General features: G+C 29.9%; 2 protein-coding genes across 2 annotated transcripts in view; one reads left to right on the forward strand and one right to left on the reverse strand.

Annotated features, from left to right (window-relative positions):
- The window catches only part of LOC132945482 (vesicular glutamate transporter 1-like), a 93,173-nt gene extending 74,707 nt beyond the window's left edge, over positions 1-18,466 (forward strand). The window contains exons 6-14 of the mRNA XM_061015240.1: positions 2,844-2,924; positions 3,061-3,170; positions 3,596-3,713; positions 4,225-4,399; positions 7,881-8,167; positions 9,102-9,345; positions 10,049-10,176; positions 10,841-10,981; positions 12,216-18,466. Coding sequence (XP_060871223.1) covers positions 2,844-2,924; positions 3,061-3,170; positions 3,596-3,713; positions 4,225-4,399; positions 7,881-8,167; positions 9,102-9,345; positions 10,049-10,176; positions 10,841-10,981; positions 12,216-12,416 — 1,485 coding nt within the window. The 3' untranslated portion in view covers positions 12,417-18,466. The remainder of the gene's footprint in view (positions 1-2,843; positions 2,925-3,060; positions 3,171-3,595; positions 3,714-4,224; positions 4,400-7,880; positions 8,168-9,101; positions 9,346-10,048; positions 10,177-10,840; positions 10,982-12,215) is intronic.
- LOC132945483 (uncharacterized) overlaps positions 1-19,713 on the reverse strand; it is a 50,335-nt gene that overhangs the window by 30,384 nt on the left and 238 nt on the right. The window lies entirely within an intron of this gene.

The raw sequence follows: 19,713 nt of genomic DNA on the forward strand, positions 1-19,713 counted from the left end.
AATCAATATAGGTTTGTTTGAGTAAAAAAAAAAAAATAACTTAATGCGACTATAAAACGAATAAAATGGTTAGTAATAACTTCATACTTCATAGTATTATGGGGAATATTTAATTTAGTAGGTATAGTGTAAAAAAGTAGGTACCTACATTTGTTTGTAGGACTTATTAAATGAAACTAGACTAATTTTTTAACTCGATAATGCCCAGCTTTGATTATATAATATGGTCTGTAGTTATGCGATTACTATCGTGTCGCGGATCGAGTTTTCGGTCGATTATCGCCCGCCCGCAATCGCCCACGGGGACTGACGGTGCGGCGAACTTTTCCGAGTTTTCACGGTTGCACCCTCGGTCGCGGCGCGCTTAATGTACCGTGAATCCGGTTGAAACTCGTCGCACATATAACGTTTATATATATTTATTATATGCGAATAGTTCCCCTCGCCCAGAACTCAGATACGCCGGAGCGCTTATGCGTGTCCGACGACGACGAAGGCAAAAGCAATCGCATTTCGTTTGTCCATTGCCACCATATAATAATAATAATAATAATATATATCGCAGCCTTTTCGCCAAATGCTCGCCAAAAACATCCCTCGCCCAATCTCTCCCCTGCAACAGTGGACGAACTCGCCACAAAACTCGCCCTTGACTCGGATATCGACTACTTCTGTCATCGCCTACCATCGGCGCGGTGGGGGTCGAGAGCTGCTCGCCAAACGGAATTCGTATAATATAATAATATATTACACATACAACGGTCGTGGTGATGTATATATTATATATGTCACTAACATTATTGACCGCTGTCGGGTCAATGGCGTAGACAGTATATTACGATCTCGACGATGACGATAATAATAATAATCGTACGTCGAGACATTGTGTGTGGTAGGTATAATATTATAATATATTTACGAGTCGGAATGCCGTCGCGGAGGGCCTTTGCGTGGTTCCCGGGCTGCGTATAATTGAAAACGTCACGAGACACTATACCCACTGTACCCTCCACCCAGCACCCGACGATCGGTCTGGAGATGACACGACTTTTGCAGAGCGTCGAGCCAAATCTCCTCGAACGTCGTATAGATACCACGGTTATATTTTATTATTAGCTCTCCGCCGTCCAGACTTCGCGTCAACAATAATAATAACAATATTATATAAATAGCCGCAGGGCGAGTTCAAATACGCAAATAGTTATTATTTCTATCGATTTTTGACGTGACAACTAACAGCGACGTCCAATTCAGCCATTCGGCTTACAGACTTGTACGTGCGACGCGAAAATTCAGCGTTCTAAGCATAATATATAGTGTAATCACTGGGAAAGACGTGACACAAATTTGTTGAAAAATGTCGGTTAATCAAGTCATCTTACCGCTTTGTTTTACTTGTTTTTCCTTGAAAACCACAGTGGCTCTAACCTTTCAAGAAACTCGTAAACCAAATAATATATATATTTTATAGCCCTTACAACATTGTCTTTCCCACAAAAAAGATACTAGTCTTTAGTTACGTCTGGTTTTAAATAATAATTACCCACGATAAAGTACGTTTTAATATTAATTAATTATCATATTTTTGACACAATTCTGAAGTCGTTACTTTGGCGCATTAACTCGGCGTGTGCACAATGCACATAGTGTATCTAAATTCTGGAAGATAAACAAAATATATTTAAATTTGAGATTATGTTTCCGTGTAAGACAGTAGAGGCATAATCCTCCAGATATACAACACCCCGTATAATAGTGGTTAATTTCGGTTTGGATAGTGACGGCGACGACGCTATGGCGGCTGAAAGCTGTGCAAAACTTTGTTCTTCAAATCGAGATTCGAATAGCAACGGATGAAAACTACTACGTTTGTGCATACGACGATGCGATTCCATATAATATAGTGCGCAGTTTTTGATAAGCAACTACGATTTAACATTCCAAACTTGTACGACCTAATCAAAACTGTTCACAAACACTATATTATAGAATACGATAGTATTATAATATTATATGTTATACTCTCGACGAATGTACGCGCAAACATTTCTGCCAGTTAATCGAGTACTATTAATGTGTTTACAAAATATTGTGTAGTACATAACGAGAATACGTGATTTTATATAATATCTAATATAAGCAAAGGCTAGACAAATCATAAAATTAACTTGAGGTAGATAGTTAAATTAAGTCAACTTTAAAACGTTAATCTATAAGTTATTAGTTAAAAAAAAAACAAAATACCTACCTACCTATTAATTATTAAAGCTTAAAATTATTACCGAGAATAATAAACTCAACTCAGTTAAAAAGGAGTTCGTTCAATTTAAAAAAAAAAAGTTATCACCTAAGGGTCCACGTCGGTATAATGGTGATTGTGCAATTTTTAGTTTGTTAAAAATGCATAGGTATTATAATATTATTTGTTACTGAACAGTGAACACTTAACATTATTATAATATGTGGATATGTGGTGTGGCTTAGGCGATAATTATACATTTGTGTCAATTAAATAATTTAATCTAAAAATATTTAATTATTTATTTGAATTTATTATCATTGAATAATTTACAAAGTAGTTAAACAAAAAATAATTGATTAATTAATTTTAAGTTCTAACTACCACACCATATAGAAAATATTATTATCATTATTATGTATGTAAACATGATTTATATTTAACGTATTATTTTTAAAATGAACTGGAAAAAACTAAGTTGTTACAACGGATGCATTTAGTATATCACTTAAAAGGTTAAGAAAAATTGGTTGAATAAGTTAATAAACCACATTTTAATGTATGATCCGTTTTTTAAAGTTCTAAAATCTTACATACATTGCAGGACGATGATGTCTCTAGCGAAAATATTACCACGACCACACCGCACACGCCTTTGGGAAACACTCCCATTCACGAACGGCCGGTAAGTATATTATGTTGACGTTTTGATACGTAATGGACATAATAGTTATTATTATAATAAATTAATAAATTACGAATGTTATTCCGTATGCTTGTGATGGTGCGCGTAAACGATAATAACATTTTTTTTTTTTCAGATCAATTGGTCCCTTGGGTCGTTTGTCGCCATCGAGATGTCGTTCTTTTGCGGATATCTGATAACTCAAGTGCCCGGTGGGTTTTTGGCGTCCATGTATCCGGCAAACAGGTATAAAATGTTTAATATGATTAATAATAATACTGTAAGGTAATGAACAAAATTACCGTATATACTAATTGGTCCCGTATTAAAATTTTTATTTTCGGACTATTTTTTTTCAATCACCATGTACCAACGAACAATATTTTCAGTGAGCATGAGTCATGTAATATTATAGATTATAGTTTAAAAGATAAAACAATTTTAAAAAAAAATATTTTTTCTTTTAGTTATATTCTGTTGGATCAAATCACTATTTGTTTGTCTTGTTTTTATTTTTAGAACATATTATTATGGTAGTAATCCTATTGTACTGTTTCACAGACCTATAAATAAATTTTGCTTCAAAAAAAAAGTCCACTATTTAGATATTCTGTTATGGGAGGTTATTCACTATATATTATTATATTTTAACGTTTGAGTCGGTTTTTTAGAGTGTTCGGGATCGCTATCGCCATGTCATCCTGTCTGAATCTGTTGGTGCCTTCGGCGACGGAGATCGAGAAATCATTATACGTGATAATCATCAGGATGTGCCAAGGACTGGTCGAGGTAATACATATATCACAGACTTTTATACAAAATTAAATATGGACATTGCTCAAGCAGCGTCGATATCGATGAAACTGCATTGTTTTTAGTTCAATAAGGGTAATAAGCACAGACAAAAATTGTATGAAACACAATACATTTAATGGAACAATTGTTTAATGACTGGTTTATAATTATATATGAAACAAATATTTAATTTATATGTTAAATTATATTGACCTATTTTGGTTAGAATTGTATTATTACCAACTACCTACAATGTTATTATATTATATTGATATTTTAAATAATACGGCTAAAATGTTACCGGTTTCACATAAATGATACTGTTAAATTTACCAACAACTCTATTATGCTAGAGTTTGGTTTTCGGATTTTGTAGAAATATTTGATTTTTATTTCTATTACTGTAATAAAAATATGAAGTCTATTTCTGAAGTATAAAATCTCCTGATCCTCCCTCTGAGTGGTTTTGATAAATTATTCAATAACCGTTGTGTGATAATCGCAGGGCGTCACGTATCCGGCTTGTCACGGAATTTGGAGACATTGGGCGCCGCCGTTGGAAAGATCGCGTCTGGCCACCATAGCCCTATGCGGATCGTACGCGGGTGTGGTGGTCGGCATGCCGCTGTCTGGTACTCTGATCGACTGGTTCAGCTGGGAAGCGCCGTTTTACGTATACGGTAACCCTATAGTTTTACATTAATAGGGCTCAAAATTATTCGAATCGAAAAAACCCGATAAAAATAGGTCGATACGCAATATTATGTGAAATAATAATAATAAATTCACAATATTATTATATGTTATAGTCGCTTGAAAGGCGCCGATAAACAGTATTTCGAAATAGTTAAGTTTAGTTGGATACAATTCATCTAGAAATGATAATATGTAGATAGTATATATAGGTATTACGAAAAAGGTATTTAATTATAACTGCTACTGAGGATAGAAAATTTAGCAATCTAGATACATTTGATGGGGCAATAAAATAATTTAACATTTATTAGGTAGGCAATAAATATTAGGTGGTTATTTAAACTAAACTTATATTAGTATTCATATTTTCTATGTAGCAAGAAAAACACATAGGTATAACCAGTGATGTATTGGTAAATATATTTATGGGTATACGCACTAATAAAATATGTATGTAACCTAAAACATCCATTCCATTCAATCCGTAATACGTTTAGAACTTCTAATATTATATTCAAATTATACTATCGTAAATAACGTTATTGCAATTCAATTAGTAGGTACATAGCTTTTAACATTAGGTATTTTATTAATTTTTTTAATAATATAACAATAGAAAATAAAACAAAATCAACTTGAATGTCAAAAAAGAGGTGGACCGTTTATGGTATTTAAAAACTAATAAGTCAAATTCTTTGAAGTTAAAAATTAAAACGGACACCAGTGGTCAATACATCTTACGGGTTATACATTTTACACACTTGTAGTTTCTTGAAAGTTTAAATTGTTTAATTCTTACATTTTAGGGAAAATACCCATTATTGCAGTAACAATAATTTATAAATAAATACATAAAAATGCCAAAAATAATAAGCCATTCAATTGGCCCATGCCTGATAAACACTTAATAGCGTCAGCGGTTACCACTTACCAATATACAACACCGTAAGAAACACGTTTTCCGCGTTTAAATTGAACTTAAAATACATTAAACACAACGCATATTGTTATATTCAATACTTCAATAGATAAATAATTCATTAAAACATCATAACAATTTTTTCGTATGAACTAATATTTAATAAATAAGTTTTAACTTTTACTCGGATTATTTTAGGAGTGTATACCCGTAAAATGAGATTGTACATTGGTTAGGTTAGGTTAGGTTAGGTTACTATACGCCGAAAAACGAAAATCTGCTGACGGGTATACGGGTATACCCCTGGCGTATAACTAATATTATATAGTAGTATAATATAACTTAATTATGTTGTGACTCGGTGACTTGTGAGATTAATATGTAAAAAATGTTATCTCATTTCTGTTAATTAATTTCTTCTTGATCTATCTATATCTTGATAATTGCTGAGTTTAAATATATATTATCTAGATAAAAAAAATATTATCTGAGCACAACTTCACTGTCAATATAAAGGTATGATAATATAATATGAATAAAGTATTTCAAATGCATACATTGTAATTATAAAATATAATTGTAATTGTCAAATGTAATCCATGAAAATTCAATACCTAACACCCGTTGTATATTATGATAATATTTCCGGTTACTATACGTGATAAAGAATAATACTTATTTTTAAAACTAATTACTGTATAATACCTCTATTGGATGGTTACAAAATAAATATGGAATAGAAATATAAGACATGTTAAACACATTTATGTAGGTAGGTCAAATAAAACGTCGCAGGTATACTTATTGTAATATGAACGGTAAAACGACTGAATCAAATATTTTTATACTATCAGTAATAAGTTTAGTTTTTAATGTTTTATTACCGAATGAAATTAATCTATTTCACAGCCACTGTTGTCTGTTATATTATAACTTATAAATACTTGCCTACTTGTCGTTATAAATCGTTTCAGCGTATGTGATAAGTCCGAATGTTAAAAGTTCACGAATGATAACTGCTTAATGAGCAATATATTTTGTGTAATTAATTTGGTACATTCAACATTTACGATTAATATACTAACTAATTCAAAGCTAAACAATCTCAAACCTATAAAAAATAATATTGTTCACTACAAGGCTCAATGGCACAGGATTACATGAATCATGTGTTCTAAAATTGTCATAAAGTTGAGTCTAATAAAATTTATTAAGTCTAATAAAAATCAATTATTATAAAAATTGTTTCTTTTAAAAGTTTTGTTTTATAATTTATATCTTATAAAATATCAACATAGATAATATTATGTTTTGAACTATATACAAAATTTTTTTCCAAATGACTTTTTTTGCGTTACACTTAGTAAGTTTTTCACCATAGAAACATAAATCAATAAAAAAAAAAACATAATTATTATATATTATATTAAAAATATATCTATAAATCCATCAATAAATTTATTAAATTCCTAATAAAATATACCGTGTTACTAGATACTTTTCCACTGGACGTATCTATGATTCCTCAATTTTCGTTGCAGAGGAAAAATATTATCTAGGAGTATGCTACATTTATTTTTGTTAAATATGGTATTACCTTGAGTTATACATTCAAGAGAAATATACGTATCAATGCCCCTTCGCCCCATCGAGTATAAGTGTAAGGGTGAGATAAGATTTTTATCTTTAACTCAAAATTTATTTTCATTTTATTAATATATAAGAAATAAAATCCATTAGTTTTGATTTTTAACTATATCTGCATATATGTACTACGTATGCAAGAGGACATTTTTTAAATCAACATAATATTTTTGTATAACCTGCTTAACCTATATAGACATTTACTATGTAATTGTTTTGTGGTTGTGAAGGTGTAATAACTAATAAGTAAGAAACACTTTTATAACACGTAACTTTTACAATAAATATTTCTTATAAAAAGAAACTTTTATATCAAATGGTTATTACGAGACTTCATTTTAAGAGATTCAACTTTATGACACACGTCTTTCAAACACTTGACTAGTTATCAGAAGACAGAGCTCATTATTTTTTTTTGGCATTGTCATTTATATAGTTTATTTCAGAACACAACTCTATGATAATAAATTAAGATTTAATACATTATTAACGCCATGTCGTCATGTAGGTATTAACTGATATTATTTAGTTGAGACAACCTCCTGTGAAGTAATATGTCTTATTATTCATTTCATTACCATAGTGTTCTAACAAACATTAGGTACCTATTTGAAAAACTAACTAAAACTAAAAAAGATATACAATTTGTGATACAAATTGTCAAAAAAATACGAAATTTAATGATATTATTAAAGTTATAATATGTAGGTATTTACGGTTATTTCTAAACAATAATGCTTAAACATTCTTGTATTAAAAAAATTATTAAAATAGCTCTTTTAAATATAAGTTCTCTTAAAATAATAGTTTTGTGCGATAAAATGTTTTAGCGCTAGTCACCTCATATAATATTTTACTGTGTGTATGTGTTCATCAATGTACCATATTATTCTGCACTTTAGGAGTATTGGGGCTGATATGGTATGTATTTTGGCTGTGGCTGTGCTTCGAGAAGCCGAGCCTCCATCCTACCATATCGGCCAGAGAGTTGAACTACATCGAATCGTCGTTGGGTGCCGCCAAACAGTCTGCCGCGCCGACAATCCTCAACACGCCTTGGAAAGAATTTTTCACTTCCATGCCTGTGTACGCCATCATAGTCGCCAATTTCTGCCGGTCATGGAACTTTTACCTCCTCGTGCTGTTCCAGGCATCGTACCTGCACTCGTTCAACTTCGAAGTGTCTGCAGTGAGTTATACACATTATTATCTCATATTATACACATGATGATTCACTAAGCAGTAAACATGCCCAGCCCTTTTTAATTCTTCAATCCTATTTTTTGAATATTTAAATAAACTTAAATAATATACTTATGTCACTTGGCTCTTTTAATCTTATACGCATCGAATTATATGTTTATATTGCCACTATGACACGTCCATACGGATAAGCAGGCCTTATAATATAGGCTTGCCTATATTTGTAATTTTAAAAATACCAATTTTGATTATCGAAATATATTTTGAAAACAGTTTCAACTTTCATGTACAAAGTTACTTAACACAAAATTAAGTGATAAAAAACACGTGTATCAGCAATATTTTAGACGGTCTATTTCAAATTTTCACGGGTTATGCGCGAATGAATTTACTTTTTCTTCTTAAATAAATTTCATAATTACAAAAATTTTCGTGTAGCGATGTATTTTTGTTCTACAAGTTTTTAATGTTTTTGATTTTTGCGGTATAGCGTTTTTGATGGTATTATTTATTTGATTCAATACCTACGCGTTGAACGGCGTAATGTGTAGGCAATATAGGTGTACCAGCGTCGGAGAAAATAATATTATTTTCCAAACCTTCAGTATTAATAATATTATTATACGTTCCTTATTAGTGATTGCTAAAATAAAATTACTGATTTTATAATGATGTTGATAGGAAATTTCCGAAAAAAAAATTACATAAATGTTGATAAATGAATATATTAATTAGTAATTACTAATATTGTTAAATAATTTTAAATCGCACAGGGTAAATATAATTTAACTATATTTTTTTTGTATTTTTTAAGCTTAAATAAATGATATGTTTTGGCATTTATAAATGCTTATTTAACAATTTTTTTTGCACAAAATCCACCCTGTAGATTAACTTTGTTTGTGTTTTCACTTCCGCAGACCGGTTACATCGGCGCTTTGCCTCATCTGCTGATGACCATAGTGGTGCCCCTTGGAGGTCTGCTGGCCGATCACATACGGAAAAACGGTATCCTGTCCACGACCAGCGTCAGGAAGATTTTCAACTGCGGTGGTTTTGGCATGGAAGCCACGTTTTTCCTCGTGTTGGCCAACGCCCGCACGCCGCTCATGGCCACCATCGCCCTGACCTGCGGTGTGGCGTTCAGCGGGTTCGCCATTTCCGGTAAGCACAGTGAACCCTATATCTCAGTGTCACACAATTCTGACCTAACAGTTAGCAGAGAAACCGTGAGGGGATCAATCGATGTACAATATTATATTGACCGATATAACCCGTTTGGATCAAATTATACACACCTCCTACATGGATGCTGCACAGTTAAGCAAAATTAACATTTTTTGGTATTGGTTCCGGCTCACAGTATTTTAAGCGTTTTGGGGTTCCAGGGACTGTTCTTTTCTAGTTCCTGGTTTAATATTAAAGTCACCACTTATTTCAAGCCAATCAAAAAGATATAAAAGTATGATGTGATTGGTATAGAACTTGAGCTTAAAATATTTTAATTTTGAAAACAATTTTTGATTCATTAACAAATTCAATATAGGTTCTAACTGAAGCAAATTTCAGCACTCGTTTATTAAATCAAAATAAAAACGAAAGTACCTATAATGATAATATTTTATATTTTAACTGTTTATAAGGTTTTTGTTGTTTATAAGAAGTAACAATACATAATGTAAAGTCAGATTTGTGAAAAATGGAATTTTGTTTGTTTGCGTTCCACATAATATTATAATTTTATTCAGATTTGTTGACCTAGACATTACTTTGAATTGTACATGGCCGTGTTTTATACAGGGTCCCAATGTGGCGGTAAACCGAAAACTGCTGTTAAAATATTATGTATTATTATTTTAACTTACAGGGTTCAACGTTAACCATTTGGACATTGCGCCGAGATACGCTAGTATACTGATGGGCATATCGAACGGAATTGGTACGATAGCCGGTCTTCTGTGTCCGGTCGCGATCAACATCATCATCAGGCACAAGGCACGTATACTATTATACCATGGCCAGAGTTCGCGAATTTAAGTATTTGCGTAACTAATACCCATATCGAACGTAGAAAATCATAGCAGAATTATGAGTGAATAAATGTGTTAGAGTACCTACCTACCTATGGATGATAATTGAAATTTGAAATTGTATATTTCGATGATTTTATTATATTATGTTACTCAAATGTTATGCTTATTAGTTATTTTACTTATTATTTTCGAAGTTTTTGTTTAATATATTAATCAATACATATTTTGTTTCCCTTTTATTAATAGTGATAATCCCCACGAGCGCTACGGTTAGGTTAGGCTATGCGCCATCCGCCACGGTTTATAATCTGATGTACCCATCACATGTTAGGAAGATTCGTATTCATCAAAAGTTCATGTTTTGAAAAAATGAAGTTTTAAAATATTTTTAGAACTTTGTAGTACGTTTTTTAAATGTTTAAGTGCATATTTTTAGGTTATTAATATTTAATAGCATATTAAATTATAAATAGCAATATTTTTGTGTAGTGTTTTAAGTCCTGAACTCTGATTGAGATCTTGTTGGCGCAGCTACCCCGATAAACCTTTTTTTATTAAATGTAATAATATGACGTATTAATACAGTAAAGACGTTCTCACCGAGATTGGTTTTGTAATTGTTGTAGACGAGGCAGAGCTGGAGCGAGGTATTCATACTGGCCGCCGTCATTCACTACATTGGGGTGGTGTTCTACGGAATATTCGCCTCGGGAGAATTGCAACCGTGGGCCGAGCCCAAGGTCGAAGAAGATCAACAAATGGATGAGGTAGGTTTGACCTGAGCAGTATCATTAAGGCAAAAAATATCCCCAGAACGGCTTACTCCAAAAATTCATTATTTTGAGAAATATCAATAATATTGTTTTGCATATTTTAAGGTTTTTCTATTTTTTTCAATTACAATATTCGTGAAACAATAGTACGTAGCAAATTATATAATTTCAATAGAAGTTTATTTTTGACTAATTAAATTTATTTTTATTTAAGCTATATTTTTTTAACTTAATAATAATAATATATTATGGTGATTAGGCCGAAATGGTTGGTATATGGTGAATGTACTAAAACGTATTTATTCCTTAAGTAGTTAACCAAAATGACTTAACCAACAGGCAACTATCAAGGAGTTAAGCTACTCGGGTTTTTAAATAAATTATAATATTTAAAATTTCTATGCAAAATAAAATATAATTAATAAAATAAGTTCTGCCATCTAGCGGAAAAATTGTCCCTTAAGCCGGTCTGGCTTTGAAATACCTATTATATTATTATTTATTATACTAAGGACCGTTCTTACAATGTCCAGTTAAAGTTAACACTCTTTATTTCAGAAAATACTTATATTTTTTAAATTATTTCTTTTAGATAATTTTAATTTGTTACTAAAAAACATTTTTGGAAAAAAGTTATATTGTTTACTATTATTTATTGTTTTATTTTTTGAGGTTTTACTCTTTTGAATGACAACATGAATTTTAATTTCATATTCCAAAGCAGAATATTATTTAATTATTTGATTTTTCGATCTATAAAAATCAAATTTGGAACAATTATTTTAAGTTTATAGATGACCGGAGTAGTTAGATCAAAACTATTGTGTGTGCCCGGCGCCAGCCCTGTTCTACTCTATTCCATACATCTAATTTTAAGTATGTACTTGTAACTTATAAACTACAAGTCCAAGATTCGATTTTGTATATTCCAAAGTAGGTACTCCAAAAAATATTCTGATTTGGAATAAGGCATATAAAAACTAATGTTGTCATTAAAAAATCATAACGATAAAAGAAGTTAAAATGTATTTCTATTTTCAAAAAATGTTTTAACTATTAATAAATATTATCAAAAACATCAATAGTTTTTAAAAGAACGAGTGCTTTACGTTAAATGAATCACCCGTGGTGAACATTAGCTGAATTTTTTTATTAGTAATCAGACGGTTGGGACGTCTCAAACTTGTCGGTTGTAATATATTATATTAATACGAAAAATGCCCAACAGGTGAGCGTTGACAAGAAGAGTAAGCTCTCGTCGTACGGTTCGGTCGAACAGTCTTCGGGCAAAGGGTTCGTGAACGCTGGCCTCAACACCAACTGCATCGTCGGTGAAACCGAACCAGCGCCGCCGACCGACAACCCGACAAATCCGTTCCTGGCCAAGCCCACCGCAACCACTACCAATCCGTTCGCTACGTCCGAGTGATAATCTGATATCACATTAATATGTTATATTAATAATAAATTATTGATGTAACGGATAATTCGAGTTCGGATCACACTGTCCTGGCGTCGATCATTACTACACGGATTATATTATAATATAATGATAATAATACAAATTATTATTATTATTGTTACATTGTAAAGGCCAGTAGGTACTTCGCGAGCAATAATACCGTTAATTGCGTAGTCTCGATTGTGTGTTTCTATCGCGTAGTTGTTTCGTAGGTATTAAAATAATAATTTTTAGGTAGATAATATTACTAAAATCGATTTTCTCTCAATTATACGATTTTGGTAATTATATATTATATAGTAATTATTACAATAACATTATAATAGTATTATCGTACACACTCGTCTCATCTATATATTGAATAATAATATTATTATAATATAATAGAACCTAGAACATGAATTTCGCGTTTATCGATTTTTCCAAATTAATAATTATTAATTATAATATACTGTCAATTTGTTTTTATACAATACCGAATAATATAGATTCCGTCTTGTAACGGATGAAAAATATAATATAATAATATTATGCATTATAATATTTATATAGCTTGGTCGGCTCGAAAGCGCACGGCCACAGCGTTATAATAATGTGTAATATTATAATATATTTTATAGATATTTATTACTTAACCTTACTATGTAGGTAGGTAATTTCAATCGTATCTGAACTTATGGTACTTACGTATTACCCGGTACTTGATTTCCCACTGTTTTAAAACTCAAAAATATTAATATCAAGAATACTCGAATAAAATATAATAATCATAATTATGAACTGAAAAAGTACAATATTAGTACAGTCGTACAAAAAATAATAAAAAAGTTTGTTTTTAAAAAATAATAATCCTAATATTATTATTACTATATTTGGTACGAATAAAACACTTGGTTGATAGTTTCTTACGTTTAGTTCTTACGTGTGAGAATATAGTAATCTTAAGTTATTTATGTATTTGTTGATCAAGAAAGTTGTGTGTTGGAGGGACAACAATAATAGTGCAGTACTTATCTGTATCTTTTGAAATTAAATCAAATCAATTGTTCACATCAGCGGGATTCTGACGTTACACAAAGTGTTAACTATAATATTATGTCCATACAATTGTCGACCCTGTGCCATTTAACGTTTTATTAGTAAAAAAGTGCTTTTACACACTATCATGTCATCATCTATTGTAACTATATTATAATAAACGAGCAATTTATTTATGATTAAGTATTTAAAGTTTGTATTAACGGAGCGGAGTGGCACAGGGGTAGGTACCCCGCAAAATTTAGTCATTCAAAAGAGTAAAAAAAATTCAAAATCAACAAAGATAATATTTTCCAAAAATTTTGTTTTGTAACAACTTAAAATTATGATTTACAAATCGATACAGGTACCACATTACGGTCTGCGGACATTATGTAATTATACGTAAGTGCCATAAATTACGATGACGCGATGATCGCATAATAATGTATTCTGTCAATTTCTTTTTATACAATGTAATAATAGATTACATGTTAAATAATTATAATGTTATATAATTATAATATTATGTATTAATGTTTTAATAAGCTTCGTTGGCTCAAATAATGCGTTCGGCCGCGTTTCATATAATAATAATATTATAGGTAGGTACTATATTATAGGGATTAGGTTATAGTGGTTTAGATTAGGTTAGACTTTTCCGAACGATTGTTTTATTACTATTATAATGTACAGTTTTTTTGTCCAACACAATATTATTATATTGTATTAAGATAATGCTTATTCTCGGTCAGAATCGAACGTGTGTTGAAATGTGATTCAGTAGATATACCTAGTAGTCATATTATATGTATATAAACTATCTCGGCGTATACGCATAATATGCGTTGAAAATAAATAGTTATAAAATATCGAACCGTCACCTGCGATTTTGTTTTTTAGCTGAGATTTTTTGTCCACCGTGACCATTGCGTGTGACACGATTCTTAACCGACACTCGTCGCGTGATTCGTAATAAATATATATATTAGGTACATGAATGCATAATACTAAATAAAACGGTTGTATGGGAGCTGATGACGTTGATGGGATGATAATAATAATATAACGTCCCTTGTCCGACGCTTACCCATATTATGGCCAGCGTGGTTTAGAGTAAGAAGTGTTATGTTTTTTTAGCGCGTAAATTAGTAAACGATTGAAATACAAAATATAGAAAATATGATATAGAATATAATATTATAATATAGTCACTATATTATGTAGTTATATGTTATTATGTCCATTGCATATTTCGTATGCGATGAATGCCTTTTCGAAATTCGTCCTACTGTGATACAATATAACATAATATTATTTTATTATTATGCACGCCTGTAACTGGGCTGGTCGGGCTATATATTTTCGTTGTTCCGATATAACCAAAATGTTGGGCTTAAAATACGACGATAATTATGTTATAATAGTACCTCTGTATACGACGGATAACAGTAAAAATATTATGATATTGTATTGCTCCCCCAAACGACTCGACGACCCGCCGTGTCGGGATGAAGTCAAACGTCGCAACAAGTTGATTTTTTTCTAGTAGTTGTATTAAACGTTTTTATTTACGCATAATATAATTCTTTACAGTTTGTTCTGTTGGTTCGATTTGAAATCGCGTAAACGATAAGATACTTTTAAGAAGTTTTTTGAATAATGTCAATTAAAACACATAAATATGAAATACTGTTCTGTTGATTTCTTCGTCGAATATTAATTAATGTTTTCTTTTGTAAACTAAATAACTAATATGTATTAAAATATAATTTCCGTAGACGAGTGTTTAGTTACACTGAAACAAAACAAAAAAAAAACTGTTGAGGTCGCGCACACAAATATACCATACCAATAATTCTTCAGATTTCACTTTTCCTCTCGGTGAAATAGGAAAACGATCAATCACACGAACTTACACCCTAATATAAGACATACATATTAATATTGTTTATCGTCATATAAATTCCATGCGCTTCAATAAAAATTAAAAACCAATGATATAGCTTACTCAATGTTCGAACTCAAGTAAAACCAAAAATCCGAAGAACAGTTTGGACATGTCACATGTATAGCAAGTGCAAAAATACATGAAAGTAGAATGTGCTGCGCTGACATTGTCTTTAAAAAAACGGGTTTCTTTTCAAATGCCCATAAATTAATAAACTAAATTGCTACTTTACCATAAATCGTATTTCCGTTTTTGGTGAATTTGCCTTTACATAGTATGTAAACTTTACCGTACAAATGTACGGCAAATACTTTTCGCGTCCACGGCCACGGTGTAATAATATATTTTAGAAATATGTATAAAGAACCAGCGAACGTTTCAAATGTTTAAGGTCATTATAGCTTTTATAAACACCTAACGTTAAAACCATATTGTCAATTTTGTCCTTTAAAAAATTAATCATTATTCGTATTGTATTGTATGCACAATCGTTTACGAAAAGCTATAAATACAGTTGCGGAATAAAAAGTTAATGGACCTCCAACTAGTTTAAACACGTCTTAAAAACAGCTAAGATCGTTCAATTTAATAAATTTTTACTATTCATTTATGTAAATTTTCCGTTCTTAAATCGTTATCTATTCACCCCTGTTGTTTTAATTATTTTATGAAAAATTATAAATTTCAATTCTTACCAATATTATTATGCTTATTATAGATATATAATATGTATGTATTAATAATAATTATTATATATTGACATAAAATTTGTTGTTTATTAAACAGAATTTGTAATTATTTTATAATGTATCAATAATATTATATTTATTTAAAACGGTTAAGAATTAATATTAATAATATACGATTAAGACATGAGATAACTATTTCGGTAGTTATCTCAAGGCTGACACGACAATAAATTAGGATTAAGTTATGTGTTAAGGAATTTGTTTTTATTCGTTATTTTAATTTTAACTTTTTTTCAGTTTATTATGTTATAGTAAATTTCATTGTTTTTGTGTTTTATTATTAATTATTTTTCGTTGATTGGTTAAGTATTGTATTTTGTTTTGTTATGCTTTTCGGTTCAAACAGTGTTCGATTACACAAATTATATTACTCTCAATACTCTGAACACAACGATATGCCTTAATTCTGACAATAATAAGTCGATAATAAAATGATAATAATTAAACGATACGGACGAATTTAAATGGCACTCGTTATATACACAAAAAATAAGTCAAAATCACCCACACAAGATAAAAAAAAAATATTACAATACATTACCTAAATAAATATAATAATTCGCACTAAAAGAAAAACTAATAATATTTTCACACTGCACTAGTTACTCGAAAAGCACAATATACGAATAAGGCACTTCAATGAAAACTTTGAACGAAAATATATAATAATAATATGTTATGTAATATTTTATGATAGACGTAATTTTTTGTTATATATTTAATATAGGTAACCTATTTAAGTGTAAATAATAATAATATAAAAATGTAATGTTTTAAGATTTTAAGTCGGTTATACTATGTATAGAACACTATTCGCGTTTAGACGATATAACCGTAATTTAGCTTGTAAGACGTATATTCCCAATAACATGACTAAATAAATATTTAATCATGTCTTATAATATAATAATTATTATTATTGTATTTTAGGCTAATCACAATAATTTTCGTTATCGCTTAAACGTAAACGCGTTAGATGCTCCATAAAATAATTATTTATTTACTATTAATTGTTTCGCGACAAAAAGTTTTTTTTTTCTATAATAGTTATTAAAATTTAAAATATTATATTTATTGCATCAAAAAGTCAAATAATATAATATTTAAACAAACTATATGGTAACAACTTATTTTTCATTCTAAGCTAAATACCTACTAATAATATTTAAATAATAATTTTAAACAACGCCAGTATTTTAATGATAGTACGACAATCGTCGGATAACTCGTTTTAATTACATTTTCGCGACAGAAATACATTCAATAACATTATATTATACTCGTAATATTATAGATTCGTACATTAGCGAAGACTTACTTAATTTCATAGCACAAAACCTGTCATTTATTCTCCATTGTCTGAAATAATATTTCGTACCTACGCTTATTAGTGGGAATACCTTTGTAGACGATCGACTGACAATGCACCGTCCGTATAGTTATCCGCTTTAGACGATAGCGCCTTTGAGATTTGAATTTTCCATACGAATTTTATATTATACTTATCTGTTAAACTTAAAATATTGGATAACCATTTTTTTTTCTTAAACAAAGGGAATCTTTGCCCCCAGCACCTCACCATCCGAATAATTACGTCCCCGAGTATAAAACCATAATATTTATCATCGTACTATAATTTAATAAGACGACAAATAAATAATATTAGTTACTTTATTATAATATTATGTTTTTTTTTTATTCTACGTTGACGGAATAATAATTATCGTGGATATCGCGATAAAAAACTGATCGAAAAAAAAAACAAATACATTTTACTATAATATTATAATCATTAGGTGAAAATATTGGTTAATTCGACTCCGATAAGTTTTGTGTACTTATCGTTCTAAGATATATTATCGTAATTGGTATAAATATGACATTGTGTTACGCATAGGTAACATAATATTATAAAAACAATATTTTATAATCCGTTCCGTTTCAAACTGTTCATAATAGCGGAGCACTGTTGTTTTCGAGTCGAATATTAATTGTATACGTCTTAAGGAATTTTACCATTATAATACAATTATTGTGCTTAAGAAAAAAATAACAATTATTATTATACGACACAGACATAATAATATACAATTTAATGTGTATCTACGTAAAAGTTTTGTTATATTATATACCTACTTATAGTACCTACCTACCTAAAAAATGTTTAACCATTCTTACCACTTAGCCATATCCGTTCGATATAACTTTAAATGTATTTTAGCGTTTCGAGATTATTATAACTATTATGTACTTATTCATTGTTCTTGGATCATCATAATAATAAAATGGTCGTAATATTTTATTGTTGTTAACCTTTGTCCCTTTTCGTTGACGGACATTACCCGTTTACACACTATAGTCTATATTGTATTATTAGTTTATTATAGATTTCAATATATCAATATAATATTGTACCCAACGTAATATTGTATTTCTATTGATTTAATAATTCGATCAATTTATTCTAGTGTTATATATATACGTTTTCAGTCATATTTATAAAATTTAATATAACATATTTAAGAAATGCCATTAACGATATACAATTCATTTACATTTAGTCATAATGTGTAACATTTTAAACATTTTGTTCCAACACATAAAACATTAAACAATTTCGACTTTAAATTTTACTTTATTTTTTATTTTTATCTGTAACTACTAATATATTTTAGGTATCTATATATAATATTATACGTCTTGATCAATGTCGATTTTTCCAAAAAATCGTAAGGTTAATCATGACATCATGTGGAGATTCACTGCCTATAGTCGTCAAGGCGTAGGTACAGCGGACGTCTATTCACTGCAGGTTGCGTGTAGCATAATATTAATAAGAATGGTAAGGTCGAATTGCACTCGGGTCAGAAAAAGCTTAGGTTTGTATAATAATTGCATTCAGGTTTTAAACATATAATGGTTGGATCACACTGGGTTTAAAAAATCGCAATATTCGAATTATATAACACTCGTTCGATCGTTTCATAAAACCTATTTGTCAATAAACATCAGTTTAGTCAAGTACAGTTCAAGACGTGTTCGACAATTCCCAATGAGAAACCGGATTGACCATCGGTTTCGATGCTATAATATTCGGTAGAAGACATAAGCGTGAAAATGAGATACGAAAAAAAAAGTTGTATCTTACGAAAGCGCCAAAATCCTAGATACCTGTAACCTATGTGCCACGGTTAATAGATATTAAATTTAGAACTATATATTATATTTTAACAATTTATTATTGACTAATTTTGATAAGATCGAAAAATTCAACGATTTATTAAAATTAAAATTTTATATTTATAATTAATTAATTGCTATTTTATTTATTGACCATTTTTTATAAGATCGACATTTTTAAATAACAACTTATATGAAATATTAATTTTGGCGCTTATGTCATGTCCTATACATTTTGACGCAAATGTTATGTCATTTTTGTACCTTTAGCGCTATGTCATATATCCATAATATTATACTGGGTGATTTTATTTACCTATTAAAATTATTTATTTGGGTGATAATTAATATATTATTAGGTACTTAC

The sequence above is a fragment of the Metopolophium dirhodum genome, chromosome 5 (genome assembly GCF_019925205.1).
Source record: "Metopolophium dirhodum isolate CAU chromosome 5, ASM1992520v1, whole genome shotgun sequence".
Classification (NCBI taxonomy): domain Eukaryota; kingdom Metazoa; phylum Arthropoda; class Insecta; order Hemiptera; family Aphididae; genus Metopolophium; species Metopolophium dirhodum.